This window comes from Pipistrellus hanaki, assembly GCF_964339955.1.
Source record: "Pipistrellus hanaki genome assembly, chromosome: 9".
Taxonomy (NCBI): domain Eukaryota; kingdom Metazoa; phylum Chordata; class Mammalia; order Chiroptera; family Vespertilionidae; genus Pipistrellus; species Pipistrellus hanaki.
This window is the reverse complement of record NC_140511.1, coordinates 78,015,408-78,037,388: the sequence shown is the minus strand read 5'-3', so window position 1 is coordinate 78,037,388 and position 21,981 is coordinate 78,015,408. Positions and strand designations below refer to the sequence as shown.

At 52.3% G+C, this 21,981-nt stretch overlaps 1 protein-coding gene across 1 annotated transcript; it reads left to right on the top strand.

Moving 5' to 3' along the window:
- The first annotated feature begins 712 nt into the window (after nucleotides 1-712).
- Nucleotides 713-21,630, top strand: PLAAT3 (phospholipase A and acyltransferase 3). The gene is made up of 5 exons (XM_084895972.1): nucleotides 713-859; nucleotides 1,186-1,254; nucleotides 11,381-11,483; nucleotides 12,346-12,614; nucleotides 19,554-21,630. Exons 2-5 carry the CDS (start codon nucleotides 1,240-1,242, stop codon nucleotides 19,653-19,655), a joined length of 489 nt encoding a protein of 162 aa, XP_084752098.1. The 5' UTR covers nucleotides 713-859; nucleotides 1,186-1,239; the 3' UTR covers nucleotides 19,656-21,630.
- The last annotated feature ends 351 nt before the right edge of the window (nucleotides 21,631-21,981 follow it).

Genomic DNA, 21,981 nt, shown 5'->3' with positions numbered 1-21,981 from the left:
TCATTCATTCGTTCATTCGTTCATTCATTCATGGGATGCTACTGTGTGCCAGGGTATCTGGTGACTTAAGACCCAATAGTTAAAAGTATGTTCTCTCTGCTAGACCCTTGTCTTCTAATACCTTTCTAAAAAATTTATTGTTTAAGGTATTACATATGTGTCCTTATTCCCCTATTATCCCCCCCACTCATGCCCTCACCCCCCTGGTGTCTGTGTCGGTTGGTTAGGCTTATATGCATGCACACAAGTCCTTTGGTTGATCTCTCTCCCTTACCCCCACCCTCCGCTACCTTCCCTCTGAGGTTTGCCGGTCTGATCGGGCTGATCGATGCTTTAAAATTCAATAAAGGTTTAAACTATAAGCTGCTCTAGCGGAGGAGATAAGTTGCTCAGATCCATGTGATGTGTATACGGGGATCGAATGTACAACAACTCTGTCCTGACCGCGGACTCCCGCAGAGCGCAGAGCGGGTCCCGCAGAGCGCAGAGGGGCGCGGACAGGCGGGGAGGCGGCTCAGTGGGCGCCTCCGGGCGGAGGAGCCAGCGGGCGGGGCAGGCGGGGCCGGGCGGCAGGTGCCCAGAGGCGCCCGGAGCGGCCAGTCCCAGAGGTGGGGCGGCCGGTGCCCGGAGGCGGGGCGGGCGGTCCCGGTCCGGGCCGGAGCCCAGCGCGGCGCCCATTAGCCGGGGCGGGGCCAGGGCAGGGACAGGGGCGGGGCCAGGGCAGGGCCGGGCGGGTGAGCTCACGCTGGGCGGGACCGAGGACTTAAAACCCGCCCTGCGCCGCGGCCCCGGCCGCGCAGCCTCCCACGTCCGTCCGTCCGTCCGAGAGGTGGTGGGCGCTCCTCCCGGACTTAGGAAGGTGAGGAGCCGGGGGTTTGGGGCGGCGGCTCTCGGGTCCCGTGGGGGCGGGAGAAGCCGGTGCGGCGGGGCCGGCAAGTTAGGGAGCAGCTGCTGCTCCCAGCGCCTCCCGCCGCCGCGCCCCGCCTCCCAGGTGAACCCCTCTGCCCATCGGGGGTCGCCTCCCAGCGGGCAGGGAGGAGGCGGGCGGGGGCTCCTATGGGGGGGGAGCCGGTGTCCCCGGAGGGTCAGGGACCCACTGCACCGTGTCCTCTCCGGAGCGCGGTCCCGGGATCGTGGGGCGCCGCTGCCGTGGCTGACACCGTGACCCCCTGTCCCCCGCCCCAGGCTTCCACCGCGGACAACGCAGACCCAGCCCGCGCCGAGGGCCGCGGAGAGAGGATGCGGGCGCCCATCGTGAGTGGGGGGGCAGGGCCGGGCCGGGCGGGGCCGTTTCACCTGGGCGTCCGGGGCGGGTGCGGGCTCCGGGGGCCGGTGCGGGCACCGGGGCGGGTGCGGGCTCCGGGGCGGGTGCGGGCACCGGGGCGGGTGCGGGCTCCGGGGGCCGGTGCGGGCTCCGGGGGCCGGTGCGGGCACCGGGGCGGGTGCGGGCACCTGGGCGGGTGCGGGGGGCACCGCCGGGGTCTCAGGGTGTGAACCTGCCCCCGGGAGGCGGGGCCGCAGGGAGAGGGCGGCATCCGCACCGGACCCTGCGCGGCTCCCGGCTCCCGGCTCCTGGCTGGACGCGGCCCAGGGCCGCCGGTCTGATGGCCTTTTCCGGGCTCAGCTGATCCGCCTCGTGACCGTGGCCGCCAGGCCAGCGGCCGCCCGGCTTGCACTTCTCTAACGCGTGACGCGGCTCAGGGTCAGAAAGGGGCTCAGCAAGTGCTTCCTTCGCACCTGGCGCTTCCGGCTGCAGAGGGGGCCCCCGGGCAGCCTGGGGGCAGACCCCCCCACCCCCCCTACCTGCTCCCCCGCACCTGCCGGGAACTGGGGTCAAGTTTCAGATCTTAGGACTTAAGAGGGAGGAAGTGCTCAGTACAGAGCTTTGCACACACGTGAAGTGCTCAACCGCAACTCTCTATTGCGATCATGATTTTTTATTATTAAACAGCGCACAAGTGCCTGGCTGGCATCGGGGGCACCTGGCATACTTGATGCCTGGAGTGGTCATTTTTAAATATCCCTCTCCTTCATCTGACATTGTTTTCAGCAATAATAATGAATGATAAGAAGGAACAGTAAAACTTTTCTTTTATTGAGCTTTGTATATGAACTCATGCCAGTGAAAAAATAAAAAAGTGAAAAGTAAATGTTATAGAGAGAAAAAACAGGAAAAAGTAATGGATTAATTAATAGGTTCTAATTGCTTGAAGGCATTTTTGAAAAAAAGTTATTCTTACATACAGGTTGGTCACAGGAAGGCACTGACATTACAGTTTCTATTTTGGAACTTTAACTTCTGAAAAGTTGTCCATGACTTTGTCAGCGCTGCTCTTCTTAAAGAAATTTTAAAAATGATTCTTTGCTTATTAATGTTCAGAATTCAGGAGAGTTAGATTTGCCAGCTCATCATTGCTCACAGTTGATTGAAGAACACTTTTAATTTTAATTTCAAAAGCTCCTTGAATATGAAACAACAGATATTCAAATAGAAAAGGCCATAAACATTAGGACAAGTTGGTCAGAGATTCCCTAAAAACCCCATTTTATAATACACTCCAGAAATTGCAATACTGACTACATCTTCTGAAAATTCAATTCTGGTGGCTCTTCAATACCTCCATGTTTGAAACGTTTTTTACTAAAACATCTTCACCAGAAAAATCATCCTAAGTTTTTATTTTATTTTATTTTTTTTAAGAATTTACTCATTTATTCAGTGACAATCATATCATCTTCTTCTGGAACAGGGGTCCTCAAACTTTTTAAAGTGGGGGCCAGATCACGGTCCCTCAGAGAGCTGGAGGGCCGGACTATATGAACTACTAATTCCTACTGTAACACCTCGGCTGCGCTCACTGCCCAAAAAACCTGGCGGGCCGGATCAGACTCCTCTGCGGGCCGCATGTGGCCCGCGGGCCGTAGTTTGAAGACCCCTGTTCTGGAACATCATCATAACAATCCAATTCCTGAATTTCCTGGTGAATTTCTTGTGACTCCATTTCTTTCAGAATCAGTGGACCAAAACTCTCATGTGTAGCCTAGGGGGGGGGCTTATTTTCAGGGGATGTCTTATATTTCACTCAGAAGGAAACCTGTAAGTAGGTCTTATTTTCGGAGGATGTCTTATTTTCGGGGAAACAGGGTACTTACTGGTCGCTGGGCCTTGAGGGCCAGCTTTCTGCCCCATTCACACGGAAAGCCCTTCCTTGAGGACAAGAGACCTTGCTGGCATCCAGTCTGGACCACGGGGAGATGGGGCTTTTGCGGCCACTGGGGACCCCCATCCTCATTCACAGGGCCCCATGGCCTTATCCACTGGACCCCTTCCGGGTGTTGCCTAAGTTTTTATTTTATTTGGCAAGATTCTCCCATGTCTTTTTTTTTTCCTGCAAAAATCCGAGGAGACGGCTGAGTGATGGAGACACTTTAACCCATTGCTTTCAAACTCGAGTCTAGTCCTTGGTGGGAATGACGCAGGCTTTCACACACTCTGTCCGGGTCTCTCGGGGCACTGGGCAGGCACGGGAGAATGTCGGGGACACCAATCCTGTCAAAAGTGAGCTCGGACCTTGCTGACTGTTTGGGAAATTACGTCTGGGACAGACACGTGAGCCGAGCATGTGCTGGGGCTGTCTAACCGGGTGCTCTGATTAAACCTCCACGTCCAGGACAAAGGTTTTTAAAGAATAAGAAATAAAAACAGGCTAGCCTGAGGCTCACATATGTATTATTAAATCTCAGAAATACAGCTTAAATCTGCAGGGATAAAAACTTAGAGCCACACAACCGCTTTGGGGAGAGTTGCAGTTTATCGCTGATGGTCTAAAATTGTCAGCACGTGGAGGTGATGAACAGGAAACTGACTCTGGGTGTGCTTTATTATTGTAAATCCTCCACGGGCAACTCGCTCCTCTTTGCGCCCAGGGACTCTGGCTGTGTCACCGCCCGGCTCTGAGGGCCTGACAAAGGTTAGCTGCTGGCACAGCCGCTCCCCAGACTGCGCTGGGATGGCAAGGCTGTTTGTCTACCGCCGGGCCCCGGCCGCCCCAAGCCCTCTGTCCAGCCCGGAACGCCTCCCGGTCCGTGCCAGCGCTGGCGTGTCTGTGTCTCTCCTGTCTGTGTTCCAAATGTGCTCAGAGTAAGTGGGCCAGGAGCCTCTGTCCTCTGCCCTCCACCCCCTGCTCCCCCTCCTCTACCCTCTGCTCCCCCTCCTCCACCCCCCTGCTCCCCCTCCTCCACCCTCCTGCTCCCTCTCCTCCACCCCCCTGCTCCCCCTCCTCCACCCTCCTGCTCCCCCTGCTCCCCCTCCTCCACCCCCTGCTCCCCCTCCTCCATCCCCTGCTCCCCCTTCTCTACCCCCCTGCTCCCCCTCCTCCACCCTCCTGCTCCCTCTCCTCCACCCCCCTGCTCCCCCTCCTCCACCCCCTGCTCCCCCTCCTCCACCCTCCTGCTCCCCCTGCTCTCCCTCCTCCACCCCCCTGCTCCCCCTCCTCCACCCCCCTGCTCCCCATCCTCCACCCTCTGCTCCCCATCCTCCACCCCTCCTCCACCCCCCTGCTCCCCCTCCTCTACCCTCTGTCCTCAGTCTGGGTCTTGTTGAGCAGCTGCAGCTGGGGACCTGAATATCCAAGTAAAACTGAGTCCAGAACATGAGGCAATGGACGGGCCTGCTCTGGTCTCTGACCTTCTGGACTCGCTTCTCTCCGACCCCCTGTTTGCCTGATCTAGCAGGTCTCTGCGGAGCTACCTGAGGGGCAGGGAGAAGAGGACCCTCCTCAGAGAGCGTGAGGCTTCCGGCCTGCAGGGTTCTCACCCGCCTCCGCTCCCCCAGGGGTCCCGGCTGGGAGGGCTGCAAGCCTCTGCTGGGAACCTTGTGCCAGGCTGGCCGCTCCGCCTGGCTGGCCGGCTGGGCATGGAGAGTGGTCACTCCTTCCCATGGGTCAGCCCACAGTCAGGGTCACTGGACGGCGGGCTGGGGCTTCGGGAGGCAGAGAGGCTGCAGACGTTGAGCCTGCCTTGAGGGGTGAGGGGGAGTTTGCCAGGGAACAGCCAGGAGGATGTCAGGCCGAGAGTACAAAGATGCAGAGGCAACGTGTGCCACGGGGCTGGCATCGGATTACGGGACCGTGGTGTGAATTGCGTGGCTTGGTGGGGAAGATCTTGGCCTTGGGCCTGGCACTACTTCTCGGTGAGCTCTGAAGCCTGGGGCAAGTCCCTTCCCATCTCTGAGCTGTTCCTGGAGAACGGACCGCTGTAAGGATGTACGGACCCAGATCGGTGTGAAAGCCCAGCGGCGCTGGGGATGGAGGTGGTTCCCAGATGAGTCGGGGCAGCCCCATTCACGTGGGGTGGGGTTGGACACACAGAACAGGCCTGGGGCCTGGAGTTTTCCCCAGAATAGCCATGACCTCTGGGCCGCTGGGCTGGGCCTGGTGCCTGCTGGAACCGACACTGTCCCTTGCCCAGCAGCTGGCCAGGGCAGAGGTACTGTGTCCGCCCAACCCCTCCTCCGTCTCCTCTCTGGGCCTGAGGCCGGGGAGGCTGGGCAGTCAGGCCTCCGCCTCACGCTCCCGCACCCACCCCGGGGCACAGGTCTCGGCCCTCTCCCAGGCATGAGTAGTTCTACACCTTTCCCCTGCTATCTCATTTACTTTACACGCAGGCCCTGCCTGTTGGGTCTTAATAGCCCCGTTCTGCCAGGGAAGCTCAGAGAGGGGAAGTGACTCGCAGGGGTCACACAGCAGTATTGCAGAGAGGGGCTGTGAAAGCACCTCAGCTGGCCGGACGGACAGCCAAGTCCTCAGGGCTTCTTTCTCTTCCTAGAACGCGCACGGAAACCCCCCTCCCCGCTGGCCAGTCCCTTCCCAGCACCCAGCTGGGACTGCTTCCCTTGTGTTTTGAAAACTCCCAGCTTCCAGACGTTTGCCCCAAGTGTGAGAAATGCAGGGGGTGAGGCTGGGGTTTCCACACTCACAGGGGGAGGACCTTGCTCCCAGATTGGGTTTCACAACATCCAGCCTGTCTCCAAGGGCTTTTCACTGTCCACCCGCCCTCGGCCCCAGTTAGCCCCTCCGCCCGCGCCTGCCACTTGGGTTTTGTGATGAAATACCGTATTTTCCGGCATATAGGACTACCCCCTAATTTTACAGTGAAAACATAGGTTTAGGCCTATATTCGCTGTATAAGACTACCCCTCTCTTCAAAGAAAAGACTTACTTTGCCGTCAAGATCTGCAGGTAATTTTTGTGCAATTTTGGTCTTTTGCCCCTGATTTTTGGTTGACTTTTTTTTTTGTTTCAAAAGTTGTCTTATACGCCGGAAAATATGGTATTCCAGGCGTAGAAAAAAACCCAGAGCGTTCTAGTCCCGGAACGGCCCTCGACCTTCCCAATCAGCAAACCCGCCATCGGTGGCCTGGCTGGGCAGCTCCCTGGGTCAGAGCATCCTCCCGACACGCCACGGTTCTGGGTTCGATCTCCAGGCAGGACACATACGAGGATCAGCCAGCGAGTGCATAAATGAGCGAATCAACAAATCCGTGTCTCTCTTTTTTTTTTTAAATATATTTTATTGATTTTGTACAGAGAGGAAGGGAGAGAGATAGCGAGTTAGAAACATCGATGAGAGAGAGTCATCGATCAGCTGCCTCTTGCACTCCCCCTACTGGGGATGTGCCCGCAACCAAGGTACATGCCCTTGACCGGAATCGAACCCGGGACTCTTCAGTCCCCAAGCCGACGCTCTATCCATTGAGCCAAACCGGTTTCGGCCCGTGTCTCTTTCTCTCTCAAAATCAAACAAACAAAACCCCCTGCCACCTCTAGAAGGCGCCCTACATGGCGGGCGGTACTTGCTGAGTGTGTCACAGGTCTGAACTCATTTGATCCTCGGGAGACCTCTGGGGTGTTTCTCTCTTTTCCCCGTCAGCAAAGAAAAGGAGCAGGCCTGGTTCCTGAGTGGAGGTGCTAGGGATTAAGAAATAAAAGAAAGAGACCAGATAGAAAGATAGAAGCAAAGCTGGGAGCCAGGTGGGATGCCATCCTCTCTGCTGGGGGGACAGGGACCCTGAGCTCACGCAGAGTGTTTATTTAGATCCCCCAAATGCCAGGAAGTATCACCAAAACTTAGGATCAAAGGAGCTTCTTTGCATTCTTGAGTAGGCCCGAGCATTCCTGGTGATTGGATTTACATGTCAAAGACAGTGGGCAAATGTCAGTGCTGACAACACTCCACCCTTTTTGGCGAAGCCTGTTCCCAGGGCGCGGCTCTGCCTGTGGCCCCGAGCTCAGCTGAAGATAATAGAGAAACGCCCACGTGCTGTCTCCACGCCAGTGTCCTGTCTCTGAGACTACTTCCACCTCCACGGAGACAGCCCGCGCTGCGCTTTCTCTTCGCCTGGAAAATTTCCCTATAAAACTAAGGTGACCGGACGTCCCGCTTTGGGTGGGTCAGTCCCGGTTTTTAACAATTTGTCCCGCGTCCCTCGGCGTTTTAAAAAACTCCCGATTTTTGGGAAGAATTGGAAAGAATCTTTTCCAAAAAACAGGACTTTTTAAAGACACTGCGGGACAAATTGTTAAAAATCTGGTCACCTTATACGAAACCCAAGTGGCAGGCGCGGGGCGGAGGGGCTAACTGGGGCCGAGGCCGGCGGACTGGGACATTCCTCGTGGCCTCTGGTGAAAGGCATCCCCTTGGCTGTGTTTCAGCCCTTGGACTGAAAATCCCTCTAAAAGTGCCTTCGCTTCCTTCTCGGGCCTGCCCAGTGCCTTGGGTCAGAATTGCAGCTCCTCTTTGCCTTACATCCCACTAATATTGTTTTTATTTTTTTATAAATATATTTTTATTGATTTTGTACAGAGAGGAAGGGAGAGAGCTAGAGAGCTAGAAACATCGATGAGAGAGAGTCATCAATCAGCTGCCTCTTGCACACCCCCTACTGGGGATGTGCCCTCAACCAAGGTACATGCCCTTGACCGGAATCGAACCCGGGACCTCTCAGTCCCCAAGCCGATGCTCTATCCATTGAGCCAAACCGGTTTCGGCACATCCCACTAATATTGTTAAGGCTGGTGAGGCAAATTGCCAAGTTGCTTTTCAAAAAAATTGTACTTTTTTTTTTTTTTTTTTAAATATATTTTATTGATTTTGTACAGAGAGGAAGGGAGAGAGATAGTTAGAAACATCGATGAGAGAGAGTCATCGATCAGCTGCCTCTTGCACACCCCCTACTGGGGATATGCCCGCAACCAAGGTACATGCCCTTGACCGGAATCGAACCTGGGACCCTTCAGTCCCCAAGCCGATGCTCCATCCATTGAGCCAAACCGGTCCCGGCATCAAAAAAGTTGTACTTTGATTGATAATCCCAGCAGCAGTGAATGAAAGTGGGTTTGCCTGCGCCTTTTCCTATATTTAGTATTCCTGTTTTAATTCCCTCCAAGCTAGTTATTAATTTGTATTTATTTTGTTAGTAGTGAGATAGAATATGTAGCCTTTTATTAATGGTGATATATTGCTCCCTTTAAAATTACTTATCATGCCCTTTGGCCAGTTTTTTCTATTTTTGTGTTGGAATTGTTTTCTTTTTTAACATTTAAAAACGTATGTTTTTATTTATTTCAGAGAGGAAGGGAGAGGGAGAGAGAAACAGAAACATCAATGATGAGAGAGAATCATGGGTTGGGTGCCTCCTGCACGCCCCCTACTAGGGATCCAGCCCACAACCCAGGCACGTGCCCTTGACTGGAATCAAACCTGGGACCCTTCAGTCCGCAGGCCGACACTCTACCCACTGAGCCAAACCAGCTAGGGCTTGAAATTTATTTTATGGATTTATAAAAACTCTTTATCTGTTAAAGATATTAACCGTTTTTCTGTAATTTTCTCCCAATTGGCCATGCCAGTCTGCTTTTGGTATTTTCCCCCCATGCTTATGGAAGTGTATTAGCATATTTACTGGCAGGGAATCGAACCCGTGACCTCCTGGTTTATAGGTCGATGCTGGGCAGTATTACTCGTTTTTTAGCAGCAGTAACGTGGTCAGAGTTGCAGTTCCAGATGGGAGATGGTTTCAAGATAATGTCCTTCTTTTTCACTAAAAAAAATGCAAGTTCATCATCATAAGGGGTTTTTGCCCATCTAAACATCTTAAAACATTTTTCCTTATGGAAGGAATTCATCTTGGTAAAAACCCAATTAAATCATACAGTATAAAATATTAAAGTCCCACCCCTCTCCCCACAACAGTGTGTGTGTGTTTTTTTTATACAATACATATTGCTTTATAAATGTAGAAACATGTATTTTAAGCAAAAATGGAGATAATTATGTTTCTCGGCATACTTTTTTTGATTATTTCCACGTTTGCTCGTGAAAATCCACCTGCTTCTCTCTAGCGGCTGTGCATATGGGTGTGGACTAGCTAACTCAGTTGGTTTTTGTCAATGGCTGTTAGATCGTTTTCCCAAAGCCAGCACTGGAGGCCAGAAGGTGTGTTTTATTTAATCTGCTTGCTCAGAAAAACGGCTGCGCTCAGCCCTTGGTGGCTGTGTTTGTGGGGAGGATAAAGGCTTTTGTCCTCAATCCCGTGGGTGCAGGCTCAGCTTCGCCACGGTGCCCGCCTGGGCTGGGTGAGGGGCCCCGGTTCCGGTGCTGCCCGCGGGCCCCAGCCCTGCCCTGAGGGGGCAGCTCCCCCCGCCTCCTACGGGTCCCCACGCCGAGGGAGGCCGGCCGCAGGGCCACCCCTTTAGGACAGGCGTCCCAACCCTTCTGTAAAGGCCGAGTGTGAGGAGTCAGGCCTGCAGGCCCGTGGTCCCACCCAGTGACCCGCTCTGCCCTGTAGGGAGCACCGGGGACAGTGCAGGTGCGGGGGTGGACGCTGGCACATGCAGTTTGACGTGTGAATGTCACGTGTCACCGGACGGTCGTCTCTTGCTGTCCCTCCAGCCCCTAGACGAGCATAGAGACCGCCCTGCGCTTGCCCCAGAAGCGAGCAGAGGCAGGGAGCTGGCCGGGACCACGGAGCGTGAGCGGCGGCCTCGACAGCGGTCTCCTGGGGCCTTGGTCCGGGGGCCGCTGGCCTGGCCGTGACCGTCACGACGCCCTTTCCCCCGTGGGCTCTCAGCGCCCGAGGGAGAGCCAGGCCCGGGCTCCTGGCGGCCGGCCCACGGCAGCCCGCGATGAAGGGCGGTGGCTCCTTCGGTCGCCTCGCCCGTCTTCCCAGTGGCCTGCACCGGGCTGTCCCTGTGGGCTCTGGGCGCCGGGCCATCCTTTTCCTGCTGCTGCTGCTGCTGCTGTTTGAGACTTACTGGTTCAGGATGGCTCTCCTGAGCCGTGTGCTCCGGGGCCGCGGGGCATCTTTAATTGATGGAGGTGCTATCGCGTTGCGGCTCTCCTTCTCACGTTCCGCCCAGCGCTGCGCCTAAAAAGGGGGCCCTGGTTGCCATGGGAACAGCGAGCCCTTGCTTCTAACCAGTGCGCAGGGCTCCGTGGGCACGTCCACCTCCTTTTACTTCTCCTTAAAGTGAAGTTTCTGGGGTGGGATCCTGTTTTAAGCTTGTGTGTATTTGGAAACGTAAAAGATAATGTCTGCCCAAGAGAAGTGTCTGTAAAATTCCTGTGAAAATATTTACCAATGCCCCCCACCCCGTACCATGTGTGCATTTGTGTGGGTTCAGTTTTTAGGTTCCTATGAATGAACGTGGGCTGCCGTGGACCTTGCCTCTCAGGCATTGGGGATGCGACTGGCTAAGGAGTCCGTTCACGGCCCCTGGTGCTGCCCTCCCGCTCTGATGGCATCTCTCAGGAGGCAAAGAGCTCGGGTGGGATGTGGGCACCCCCAACCTGCCCTGCGCCGTGTGAGTCCTGAAGGGATGGCTTCCTGGCTCCTTAGAGAGAGTTCGGTTGGCTTGGGCCAGAGAGGCTCTCACCCTGGTTCCGGCCCCAGTCCCCGTGTCCCCACCCAGCACTTAGCACACCGTGCGGGCACCTCGGCAATACTGAACGAGAGTGACCTTGAACCTCTGTTCGTGCTCCCCGAACAGGGTGGGCCTCTAAGCGAGATTTCAGCCCCCTCTCCACCTTCCCCTGCGCATGCACACACACTCACACACACGCATGCGCGCATGCACACACATGCACGCACACACATGCACACATGCACGTGCACACACACGTATGCACACACACATATGCACACACACACACACATGCACACACGTACCAGTCCTCCGTCAGGGTCAGGCCCCAGTCGGGTTGTGGAGCCTCTGCGGGACACGCTTCTGATCTGACAGCATCGGGCCGGGACCCCGCCTCTGCCCAGGATCCCAAGGTCTCGCTCCCACCGCCTCTAACAGCCCTGTTCTTGGGTTCGCAGGCAGAGCCCAACCCCGGAGACCTGATTGAGATCTTCCGCCCCTTCTACCGACACTGGGCCATCTACGTGGGGGATGGATACGTGGTGCACCTGGCCCCCCCAAGTAAGGACGCCAGGGCCCCCGCTGTGCTGGGGCCGGGCGGGGGCGAGGGAGGGGGAGGGATGGGGAGCTGTGGGCAAAGGTGACCCAGGATGCTCTTTGTTCCCGGACTGGCAATGGGTCCCGAGTGCTGCAAGAAGGCGGTTGGTCAGGGCAATGGCTTCCGAATGCCACTATGTTGCCCCTTCCAGCGCCTCAGCCCAAGCCAGGGCTGAGCCGGGGAGCCCACTGGGCCGCCCTGGCCTCGCCTCGCAGGCAGCAGCTGTGGGGTTTGGTCCCTTTGCTCCCAGAAGAGCAGGAACTACGTGTGCAGGTCTCCGCCTTCCTGCCGTGGTCTGCTTTGTGTCCACCAAGGAAGTGTGGCCCGACAGGATCATAGAAGGTTCACACTCCGTCGGCCCAGGGAGACGGGTGCGGGCAGGGCCCAGGACTGCCTAACCTGGAGGGCCCATGTCCTGGGTGCTCGCAGGGCCCATGTCTGCCTAACTGGAGGGCCTCTGAGGCGGCACAGGGTGCGGAAGGCCAGCCTCTCTCGGTTAAAACAAAATCACCACGAATCATGGCCCTTCACTGCTCCTGATTGCAGATGAGGAAACCAGAGCCCAGGGACCACAAGCACCTGCTCCAAAGCCACACAGCATGTGTCTGACCCTCCCCTCTTTTCCTTTCCACACCTGCTCATCTGCCCTTAAGGAACCTGTCCATCACCGTTTATTTAAAATATCTGTGCTGAGTCTGCCAAGCGGGGGCACCGGGTGTGTGTGTGGGTGTATGTGTGTGTGTGTGGGCGCGCGTGTGTGCGTGCCCAGCAGGAGGGCCTCTGTGAGCCCTGGGCCTTCGCTCAGTCTCGTCTTTGGAACCACAGGTGAAATCGCGGGAGCAGGGGCGGCCAGCCTCATGTCCGCCCTGACCGACAAGGCCATAGTGAAGAAGGAGCTGCTGTACTTTGTGGCCGGCAAAGACAAGTACCACGTCAACAACAAACACGACCAGAAGTACGCCCCGCTGCCACCCAGCAAGATCGTGCAGCGGGCGGAGGAGCTGGTGGGGCAGGAGATGCTCTACAAGCTGACCAGCGAGAACTGCGAGCACTTCGTGAACGAGCTGCGCTACGGGGTCCCCCGCAGCGACCAGGTGCGTGCTCAGCCTGCGTCCCTGCCCCGGGAGCCAGACCGTCCCCCCCCCCGAACAGGGGCTGGGCATCTGGTGGGCCCGGATGGGGTGGAGGAGTATATCCCCCCCGCCCCCCCAAATTTGAAGGCATCGCTTCATTGTCAAGTAACTAATGCTCTTGTTGATGAGAAGTCTGAAATGGTTCAGATTTTGGATCCTTTGTGTGTGATCTACTTTTTCTTTCCAAAATCTACAGAATCTTTTCTTTTCCCTCAGTGCCCTGAAATTTCATGACGCTATACCTGGGAGTATCTGTTTTTATGTATTGTGCTGGGCACTCGATGATTCCTTCCACTCCGGAAACCCTTTCCTTCAGTTCCTGGAAATGCTCCATTTTCTCTTCTCTCATTCTGAAACTCCAGTTATTCCAGTGTTGGACCCCCAGACTGCTCCTCTGATTTTGTTATTGTCTCTGTCCTGTTCTCCATTTATTTATTTATTTAAAAGTAGAAAACTAACACTTATTGATAGATTTGGGTATAAAAGAAGTTTTTCTAAAAAGTAGCAGTGACACTATCACATAAAAAGAGAAACTTACGCTAAATAAATCTGTTTTTGTTATTGGTGATACTGCCTAACAATTGAGGTCCGCATCCCCAGGTGGCTTTTACTTCAGGTAAATTCCCATGCTCCTGTGCAGCAATAAACTTGAAGTAAAAGTCACTATGGAAACTTGAAAGCAATAAGATACTCTATACATTCAGGGTGCTGCATTAGGAAGATTGGGTAGATTTATAAACTACCTCCTAGTCGTCTCATTGTTCATTATTTTCTATTGATTATTAATAGACTAATAATCTATGGAAAGGTAAAAACAATGACTACAGCAACAATAAAATAGCATAAACAATTCTACTGGACCCCCTCACACACACAAAAAAAATGAAACCAGAATATATTACAAAGCAGAAGTGCCATCTATACTGTTCCCAAAGACCCCCCTTTCATTTCTTGGCCTAAAAATGAGGGTTTATCAGCCTCAGTACTACTGACATTTTGGGTTATTGACAATGAAGACAATTCATGGTCACGACTTGCTCTGTGCATGGCAAGGTGGTTAGCAGCACCCGTGGCCTCTGCACACCAGGTGTCAGTAGCACTTCCTCACCGCCAGGTGTGAGAAACAAAATGTCTGGGCTGTTGCCACATTTCCCCCAGAGGGCAAGGCAAACCGGTCCCCAGCTGAGAACTACTGGCCTGGTGAGTAACGGTCCTAATACATGATGTGAGCCACCTAAAGGCAACTTCCACATGCCTCCCCTCTCATGAGCACGGTGGTTTAGTGGATGTTGGAAATGTCATCTATCTATCTATCTATCTATCTATCTATCTCTATATATATCTATATATATCTATCATATATATATATTTTAAAGAAAGGGAAATAATGGATTTAGACTAAAATGTGGTTTGTGCTTTATTTTTTTTAATTTTTAAATATTTTTTTTTATTGATTTCAGAGAGGAAGGGTAAGGGAAGGAGAGAAATAGAAACATTAATGATTGATCGACATATTCCTCCAAACAGAATAGAATCTGAGACCCTTCAGTCCTGACACTCTATCCACTGAGCAAAACCAGTTAGAGCCAATTTGTACTTCTTAATTCCTTCACTTTTTTAATCTATCCCCTGAGTCCCTCTTATCTAGCAACCGTCAAAATATTTTCTGTATCTATGAGTCTGTTTCTGTTCTGCTTCTTCATTTATTTTATACTAGAGGCCCAGTGCACAAATTTGTGCATGGGTGGGGTCCCTTGGCCTGGCTGGCAATTGGGGCCGATTGGGGCCAATCAGGCTAGATGGATGGGGGGCGGGACCATGGGAGGATGGCTGTTCATGGGAGGTTGGCTGTGGAAGTGCACTGACCGCCAGGGGGTGGCTTCTGCATTGAGTGTCTACCCTGTGATGGTCAGTGTGCGTCATAGTGAATAGTGACCAGTCAACTGGTTGTTCAATAGACCGATTATAATGGTCACTTGATTATAATTATTCACTTGTTAATAGACATGTATTTATTGACATATTATTGTTCATATTTTAATATATTTTTTCTTCTTCTCAAAGAATACTCTTTAAGATTGCACCACAATAAGGGTTTGGTGGTGATGAATTCCTTTAACTTCTTGTCTGGGAAGCTCTTTATGTCCTTCAATTCTAAATGACAGCTTTTCTGGGTAGAGTAATCTTGGTTGTAAAGCCTTGCTTTTCATTCTTTTTTTTTTTTTTTTTATAAGTTTTTATTGTTCATATTATTACAAATGTTCCTTCCCCCCCTCCCCACCATTGCTCTCCTCCACCAGGTTCCCACCCCACCCTCTGTCCTTTCCCCACCCCCCATTGTCCTCATCCATAGGTGCACAGTTTATGTTCAGTCTCTTCCCACGCCCCCCTCTCCCCTTTTCCCCAAGAATCATCAGTTCACTCCCCTTCCATACCTCTGATTCTATTATATTCAACAGTTACTATTGTTCATCAGATTTTTTTTTTAATTTCCTTGGTTTTTAGATTCACTTGTTGATAGTTACGTATTTGTTGTTCATACTTTTTATCTTTGTTTACTTTCTCTTCTGAAAGAACCCCCTTCAGCAATTCATATAATTCTGGTTTGGTGGTGATGAACTCCTTTAGCTTTTTTTTATTAGTGAAGCTCTTTATCTGACCTTCAATTCTGAGTGATAGCTTTGCTGGATAGATTATCTTTGGCTGTAGGTTCTTACTATTCATCACCTTGAATATTTCTTGCCATTCCCTTCTGGCCTGCATGGTTTCTGTTGAGAAGTCAGCTGACAATCGTATAGGTGCTCCTTTATATGTAACTACCTTCTTTGCTCTTGCTTCTTTTAATATTCTCTCTTTGTCTTTTGCTCTTGGAATTTTAATTATGAGGTGTCTTGGTGTGTTCCTCTTTGGATTCCTTTTGTTTGGAGTTCTGTGCGCTTCCTGGACTTGTAAGTCTAATTCTTTCGCCAGGTGGGGGAAGTTTTCTGTCACTATTTCTTTCAGTATGTTTTCGATATCTTGCTCTCTCTCATCTTCTGGAACCCCCATAATTCTGATGTTGGTTCGCTTGAAGTTGTCCCAGAGGTTTCTTACATTATTTTCAATTTTCTGGATTCTCTTGCCTTCTAGCTTCTGTGAAGGAGTGTCTTCTGGCTCTTTATGTTCCAAATCTTTGACTTGATTCTTGCGATCTTCCCTTTTGTTTTTAGGACTCTGTAAAATATGTTTTATTTCAGACAATGTATTCTTTATTTCTTGTTGTTCCCTTATCATTTCTTGATGGTCTCTTTTCATATCCTCATAGGTCTTATCCATCTTTTCTAGGAAATTCTTGAAAAACCTTATAAGCGTAGATTTGAACTCTATATCCAGACGCTTTTTGTCCTCCATTTCTTTTGTTTGTGATTTATTTTGTTGTCGCATTTCGCAGTTACAGATGGGGCGAGGTTTCAGGGTGGAGCCTGCAGCTTTGGCTTCCGTCAGCCCCGCCCTATGCGGGTCCTTCAGTGCTCGCTGCCGGCGCCTCTGAGAGAAAGGTGGCCTCGATTTTCGCCTGCTGCCAAACAGTCTAGGTTTTCCCCCAATGAGCCCGGTATTGGGGTTCAGTTCATTTGGAAGTGGGGTTGGAGGTGGCGTTCAGAGCAGTCTGGAGCCCCAGTCTCCTTCCGGCCAGGGCAATCCCGCGGCACAGCCGACCGTCCCTTCTCTGCGCGCAGTGTACGCCGCCGGGACCTCCTTTCGCCGCGGCTTCCCCGGGTCCGCCTTACAGCCCAGCTCCCTATGGCTGAGCCTGGGTCCCCGGGGTCTGGGGAACGGGGGTTCAGAGCAGTCAGGGGCCCAGCACAGTCGGAGTTTTATCTCCTTTCCGCTAGGGAACGCCCACCAGGCACTCCGTCTCCCCCTCCTCTCTGGCTCCGTCCTCTCCGCGCGCCGCGTCTCCGTACCTTGGGCTTTTCCAGCTCCTCCACGCCTCCTTCTGGTTTTGTCCTTGCTTCTCGCTATAGAATTTCCAGTCAGTCAACCTTCCTGTAGTTCTGGGCAATGTCCGTTTTATATTTTAGTTGTATTTTATTGAAATTGTTGTGTGCGGCTGCGGCTAGGTGTTCACCTGCGCGCAGCCATCTTGGATGCAGAGCCGACCTCTCGCTTTTCATTCTTTATGAACATTTTTTGCCCATCCCTTCTGGCCTGCGGATAGGACTTCAAAAAGCAACTAGGAGCCACACTCATAGTGAAGTCTACTCTTCGTTAGATAAAGTGTTAGGATAAAGAGAAATTGAAGACGTGGCCAATGATAATACACACATTACATAAATCTGGATAAGTTGCAAGAAATTATTATTTATTATTGTAATTATTAAAGTTAGATTTCTATACAAATACTTTATACCCATTTTTATTTCGTAATCTAGTATGGTCAAAACCCAATTGCTATGAGAATAACACTGTTCCTTTATCCACCCAGAACATTACTAGATTTGCAGAAAGCACCTTAGAATTTTCTTTTTCCCAGAAAGAATTCTGGCGCTCAGTGGAGAGAAGCTGTGTAGTAACATAGACAGCGAATTTTCTGTAGTCTGACAGTATTTCAGTTTGTCCACTTAAAAAAAAAAAAAGTTGATTTCTTAGCGTCTCCTCTTCGTAGCATTCTGGTTAAGGCCTGTGATGCACACCGTGCAGCCATGTCTGTGTTAGAACCCCGGTGGTTTCAGCATGGAGGCTGGGCTGGACCCACAGCCTCGCCCCAGAGAGCCATCCGTGGCACCTGCAGTGGCGCCGACGCTCAGGACGGTTTTCCTGTGACATTCGCACTCCCAGGTCTAACCAGAGGGCACTTTCCTGGGTTTCACCACTCTCTGCACACAGCGTGACTGCCGACAATGGGTTGCTGTTGTTTCCGGGACAAAGCATCCTTTATAGGATCCAGCGGCATCAGCATCTCTTCTCTATAGGGAACTGGGGCACCAGGGCCTCCTCCACCACCCGCCAACCACGTCTCCCGCCTGACACAGAGCTGAGCCAGGAAAACACGGGGCGCAGTGGTTTTACACCGACTTCCTGGCGAGCCCACCTGCAGAGCCAGGGCGGCCACAGAGCCGCGCCTCATGGCCTTTTAGGGGAAAGTTTAAAGGCTGAGCAGCAGGCCAACCGCAGGTCGGTAGCTTCCTGTCACCGTGTTTTCTGGCTGCTGAGAACATCAGTGAAGGGTGCCTTGTCACCTTAGTTATACAGGTGTATCTCCTGGCGTCTCACACAGCTGGACACATTGGGCATATACACTGAGTGGCCAGATTATTATGATCTCTGAACGCATATTAATATGACCACTCAGTGTGTGTGTGTGTGTGTGTGTGTGTGTGTGTGTGTATTAGAGGCCCAGTGCATATACTCATGCATGGGTGGGATCCGGCCAGCCTGGCCAGGGGGAGAGAACATGGTGGTTGGCTGGCCTGCCTGCTGGTCAAACTCCTGGTCCAGGGGACAATTTGCACATTAGCCTTTTATTCTATCGGATATACACTGAGTGGCCAGATGATTATGCGTTCAGAGATCATCATCATCTGGCCACTCAGTGTATATATCCACAGAGGACCTCCAAATTCTTTTCTGCACTGGCCACCAGGGGGCTGTAGCAGCCACACACATACAATCCAGGCAAGCTCCGTGGTTAGGTAGCAAGGGCAGTGGTGACCATGTCATGTAAGCATGTGGGTGGGTCCAGGGTATCAAGTCCATATTTTCGTCCTTCTTATTCCTGGCATTCTTGATACACTGTCTTCATTGGACTTCTTGGCATACAACGATTAAGAATCTTTTCCTTTGTCCTTCTCCTCCTCCCCCTCCTCCTCCTCCTCCCCCTCCTCCTCCTCCTCCTCCTCCTCCTCCTCCTCTTCCTTCTTCTTCTTCTTCTTCTTCTTCTTCTTAATATATTTTATTGATTTTGTACAGAGAGGAAGGGAGAGAGATAGAGAGTTAAAAACATTGATGAGAGAGAGTCATCGATCAGCTGCCTCTTGCACACCCCCTCCTTCCCCCCCCCCCCCCCCCCCCCCCCCCGCTGGGGATATGCTCGCAACCAAGGTACATGCCCTTGACCGGAATTGAACCCGGGACCCTTCAGTCCCCAAGCCTACACTCTGTCCATTGAGCCAAACCAGTCCCGGCTGCCGTTCTTCTTTAAGTGAATTAATTAGTGAATTAACTTCCTTTAATGTTCTTGATTCTGCTTCAGTGCCTGGCTTGGTTTTGGGGTGAGATTTCTCGATTTGTGCTCAAGACACGCTTTCAAGCCTTCAGTGGGAAAAAGTCCCGCTCTGCTGACGGGGGCCGTGTGCCTCCATTGGGAACAGTTGCTGAGGAGGGAGCTTGCTCCCCGTTTACGTGATCACAGGAGCTGGTGTCGCTTGCGCCTGGTTGGGCCCCTGGCCGGGCCCTGGAGCTATGGCAATGAACAAGACATGTGAGGTCCTGGCCCTCATGGGGGTCAGAGTTGATTGATGATGCAGTAGCAATTCCTCCTGGACTTCACACTAGCTTCCAGGGCTCCCCGCTGGCCAGCCAGGACCGCTGCCATCCTGCCTCCATCTCCCTGTCCTCTCCACAGCCACCCTCTGCGATTCATGTGCTTTAAATGCCCGCAGGGCAAATCGAGTTTCCCTCTTCGAGTCCAAGTCCGTCCCTGGCCAGCTGGCTCTATCCCTGGCCAGCTGGCTCCATCCGCCGAAGCTTTCCCCATCCAACCCTCTCCACCCCGTTCCCTTGCCAATATTTGTTGACTTCTGAGTTTGTTATGGAAACCGAGGGGCATGCGAGGCCCTCGGAGCTGAACATTGCTGTTGACTGCACAGCCTGAACTCAGAGTCCCGGCGCAGCGTCTGACCTGCCTCCTCTCTCTTGCAGGTCAGAGATGCCATCATGGCGGCGGGCATCGCAGGAGTGGGCTTGGCAGCCGTGGGCCTCATTGGAGCCGTGATCTCAAGAAACAAGCGACAGAAGCAATAAGTGGAAGGGACTGTCCTGCCAGCCATTACTTTACTAACGTAACGGGATCTTGTTTGGCTAGAGGTTTTGAGGTTTGGTTTAGGGATTTCCTTCTGTTTTTCTAACAAGGCGTATTTTCACAGAATTAAATAAAGCACAATGACGGAGGATTTTATTGGGGAAAATGCAGCCAGAACGGCCTGGTGTGCAGTCCATTGAGGGCGCCGCTGGGCTCTGGTTCTGGTGACGCCAGTTTGTGGCCAGGCCCTTTGGGGATGTCCTTTCACTTTCTCTTTGTGGCTGCGTTCTTTACCCTACAGGACACAGTCCAACTCCTCAAGGAATGGTAGCTGAGGACAGACACACTGGACCGCACCTTGTTGATATACAAGAACAGGAACCACGGGATGGTCAGGACCTTGGCCTGGAACTAGACGCAGGATGGCTTCTAGTCTCAGCAGCCAGAGACTGCAGATATTCCCTGGAGTTCAAACCAAACCAAACCAAACCTTTGCCATAAAGAAACTCAATCTATGCTCTTGCCAATCTTAAAACCAGCCTTATTACCCCTCTGCTCTTCACATCTTTCCTCTGCCTTGTTGCTCTCCCCCATTCCCCACCCCCAACCCCAGAACTCCTGCTTCCTCACCCTTGGGTTTGGGACCATCCCGAAGTCTCTGATCCTACATCCCTTACTTTGGCCCCTTCTTCCCATATCAGCTCAGCTCTATCCCTGCCACTGCCTGTCAGGTGCTCCTAGTTTAGATTCTTGATAGAGAATCAGCTCGCCACATTCTAGTTCAGCCTACTGATTGGCTGCTGTTGGGTCAGGTGACCCTACCAGGCCAATCAGCTCTTTCCTGTTGGGGCCACCTTCTGGGTTGGGGGTGTGGCAAGCCCCAAGCCTGACCTCTCTGCTGTCCAACTCTCCTGGGAGGGGTTGGGGGAAAGAAGGACCCCTGTGGCGAGTCCCTTGAGGTCTGCTTCTGCCCTGTGGGCTCAGGCGTCCTAAGTGACCGTTTCTCTAAAAGGGGCTTTTGTGGGTCCCTCAGAGATACCCTCCTAGTGCTGCGAATGCTTCCTTGGTCAGCCCTGGCTGTCAGGACACCATCTGTCTGTTGGAATCCTGCCAAGGAAGAGAAAACGGACTCTGTAAACTTAAGAAGAGAGTTCTATTGAAGACTGGTTGAAGACTAGCCCTGAAACAGTGCTCTGACTGGGGGGAGAGAGGGGGGCTCACACAGGCAGAGAAGTAAGTGAAGGTTCCTTTGACACTAGAAGTTACGACGAGGGACACATGCACCCGTGGTTGTCTGACATCAACTGGGAGGGACACACAGAAAAGCTGAGGTTGAGTCGCTGCTGAACCTCCGGCTGTGGAAACGATCGAATTTCTTTGAGACTCTTTTTTATTTTTATTTTTAACAATAACCAAAGCTTATGTTGATAGTAGGAGAAGACCAATGTGTGGCTAACAAAGCATTAATTTCACTATCATACCTGATAATCAGAATTTTGAGACTCTTGAGATGACTCTTGATCAGGAGGGAAAGACAGACGCTCTGTGGTAGGCAGTGTCCGTTAGTGGGAGCCAGTGCAGGGTCTGCGTGTGCCTAGCCCTGCGGTTGCCTTAGTGAAGATTTGGTTAGGAAGGCCCAGGGTTCTTCCCTGCTTGCCGATGAAAAGAGAGGAGCTTGGGCACCCTTTCCTTTCCTCAGGACGTCCAGATGGCTCCGTGCCAGCCTTCTCCTGCTGGGCACACATCTGGGGATCGAACCAGCAACCTGGGTGTGTGCCCTGACAGGGAATCTAATGCAACTTTTTGTGCACAGGACAGCATTCAACCAACTGAGTCACACCGGCTGGGCTCAACTCCCTCCATTTTAAGTGACTCTCTTAGCTATGCTTATTCCATTTTATTCTCTCCATTCTCAAAACACAAGAAAGCAAAACAGAAACACCCCATTCCATTAAAAAAATGCATTAACAAATTGCAAAACGACCGGGAATGTGTAGAAATAACTAAGTAAGATGGAAGAACCAATTCCAAATGTATTGGTAATCAGCATAAATGCAAATGGGTTAAACTTGCCAAGTAAAACACAAGCCTTGGCCAGGTAGCTCAGTTGGTTAGAGCGTTGTCCTGACGTGCCAAGGTTTCGGGTTTGACCCCGGGTCAAATCACCTGCAAGGATTAACCAATGAATCAATCAAGTGGAACAACAAATTGATGTTTCTCTCTTTCCTCTCTCTGATGTATAAAATAAGTGATGAAACTGCCATTTTCTAGAGCATTTGTTCAATCTGATGAGATTTTGCTTCTCAGCAATTATTATCAGTTTGGATG

What these genes read in the sequence shown, in the direction of transcription:
- PLAAT3 (XM_084895972.1), top strand. An exon ending in GGTGCACCTGGCCCCCCCAA is followed by an intron (nt 11,484 to 12,345) that starts GTAAGGACGCCA and finishes TTGGAACCACAG; the next exon opens with GTGAAATCGCGGGAGCAGGG. An exon ending in GGGTCCCCCGCAGCGACCAG is followed by an intron (nt 12,615 to 19,553) that starts GTGCGTGCTCAG and finishes TCTCTCTTGCAG; the next exon opens with GTCAGAGATGCCATCATGGC.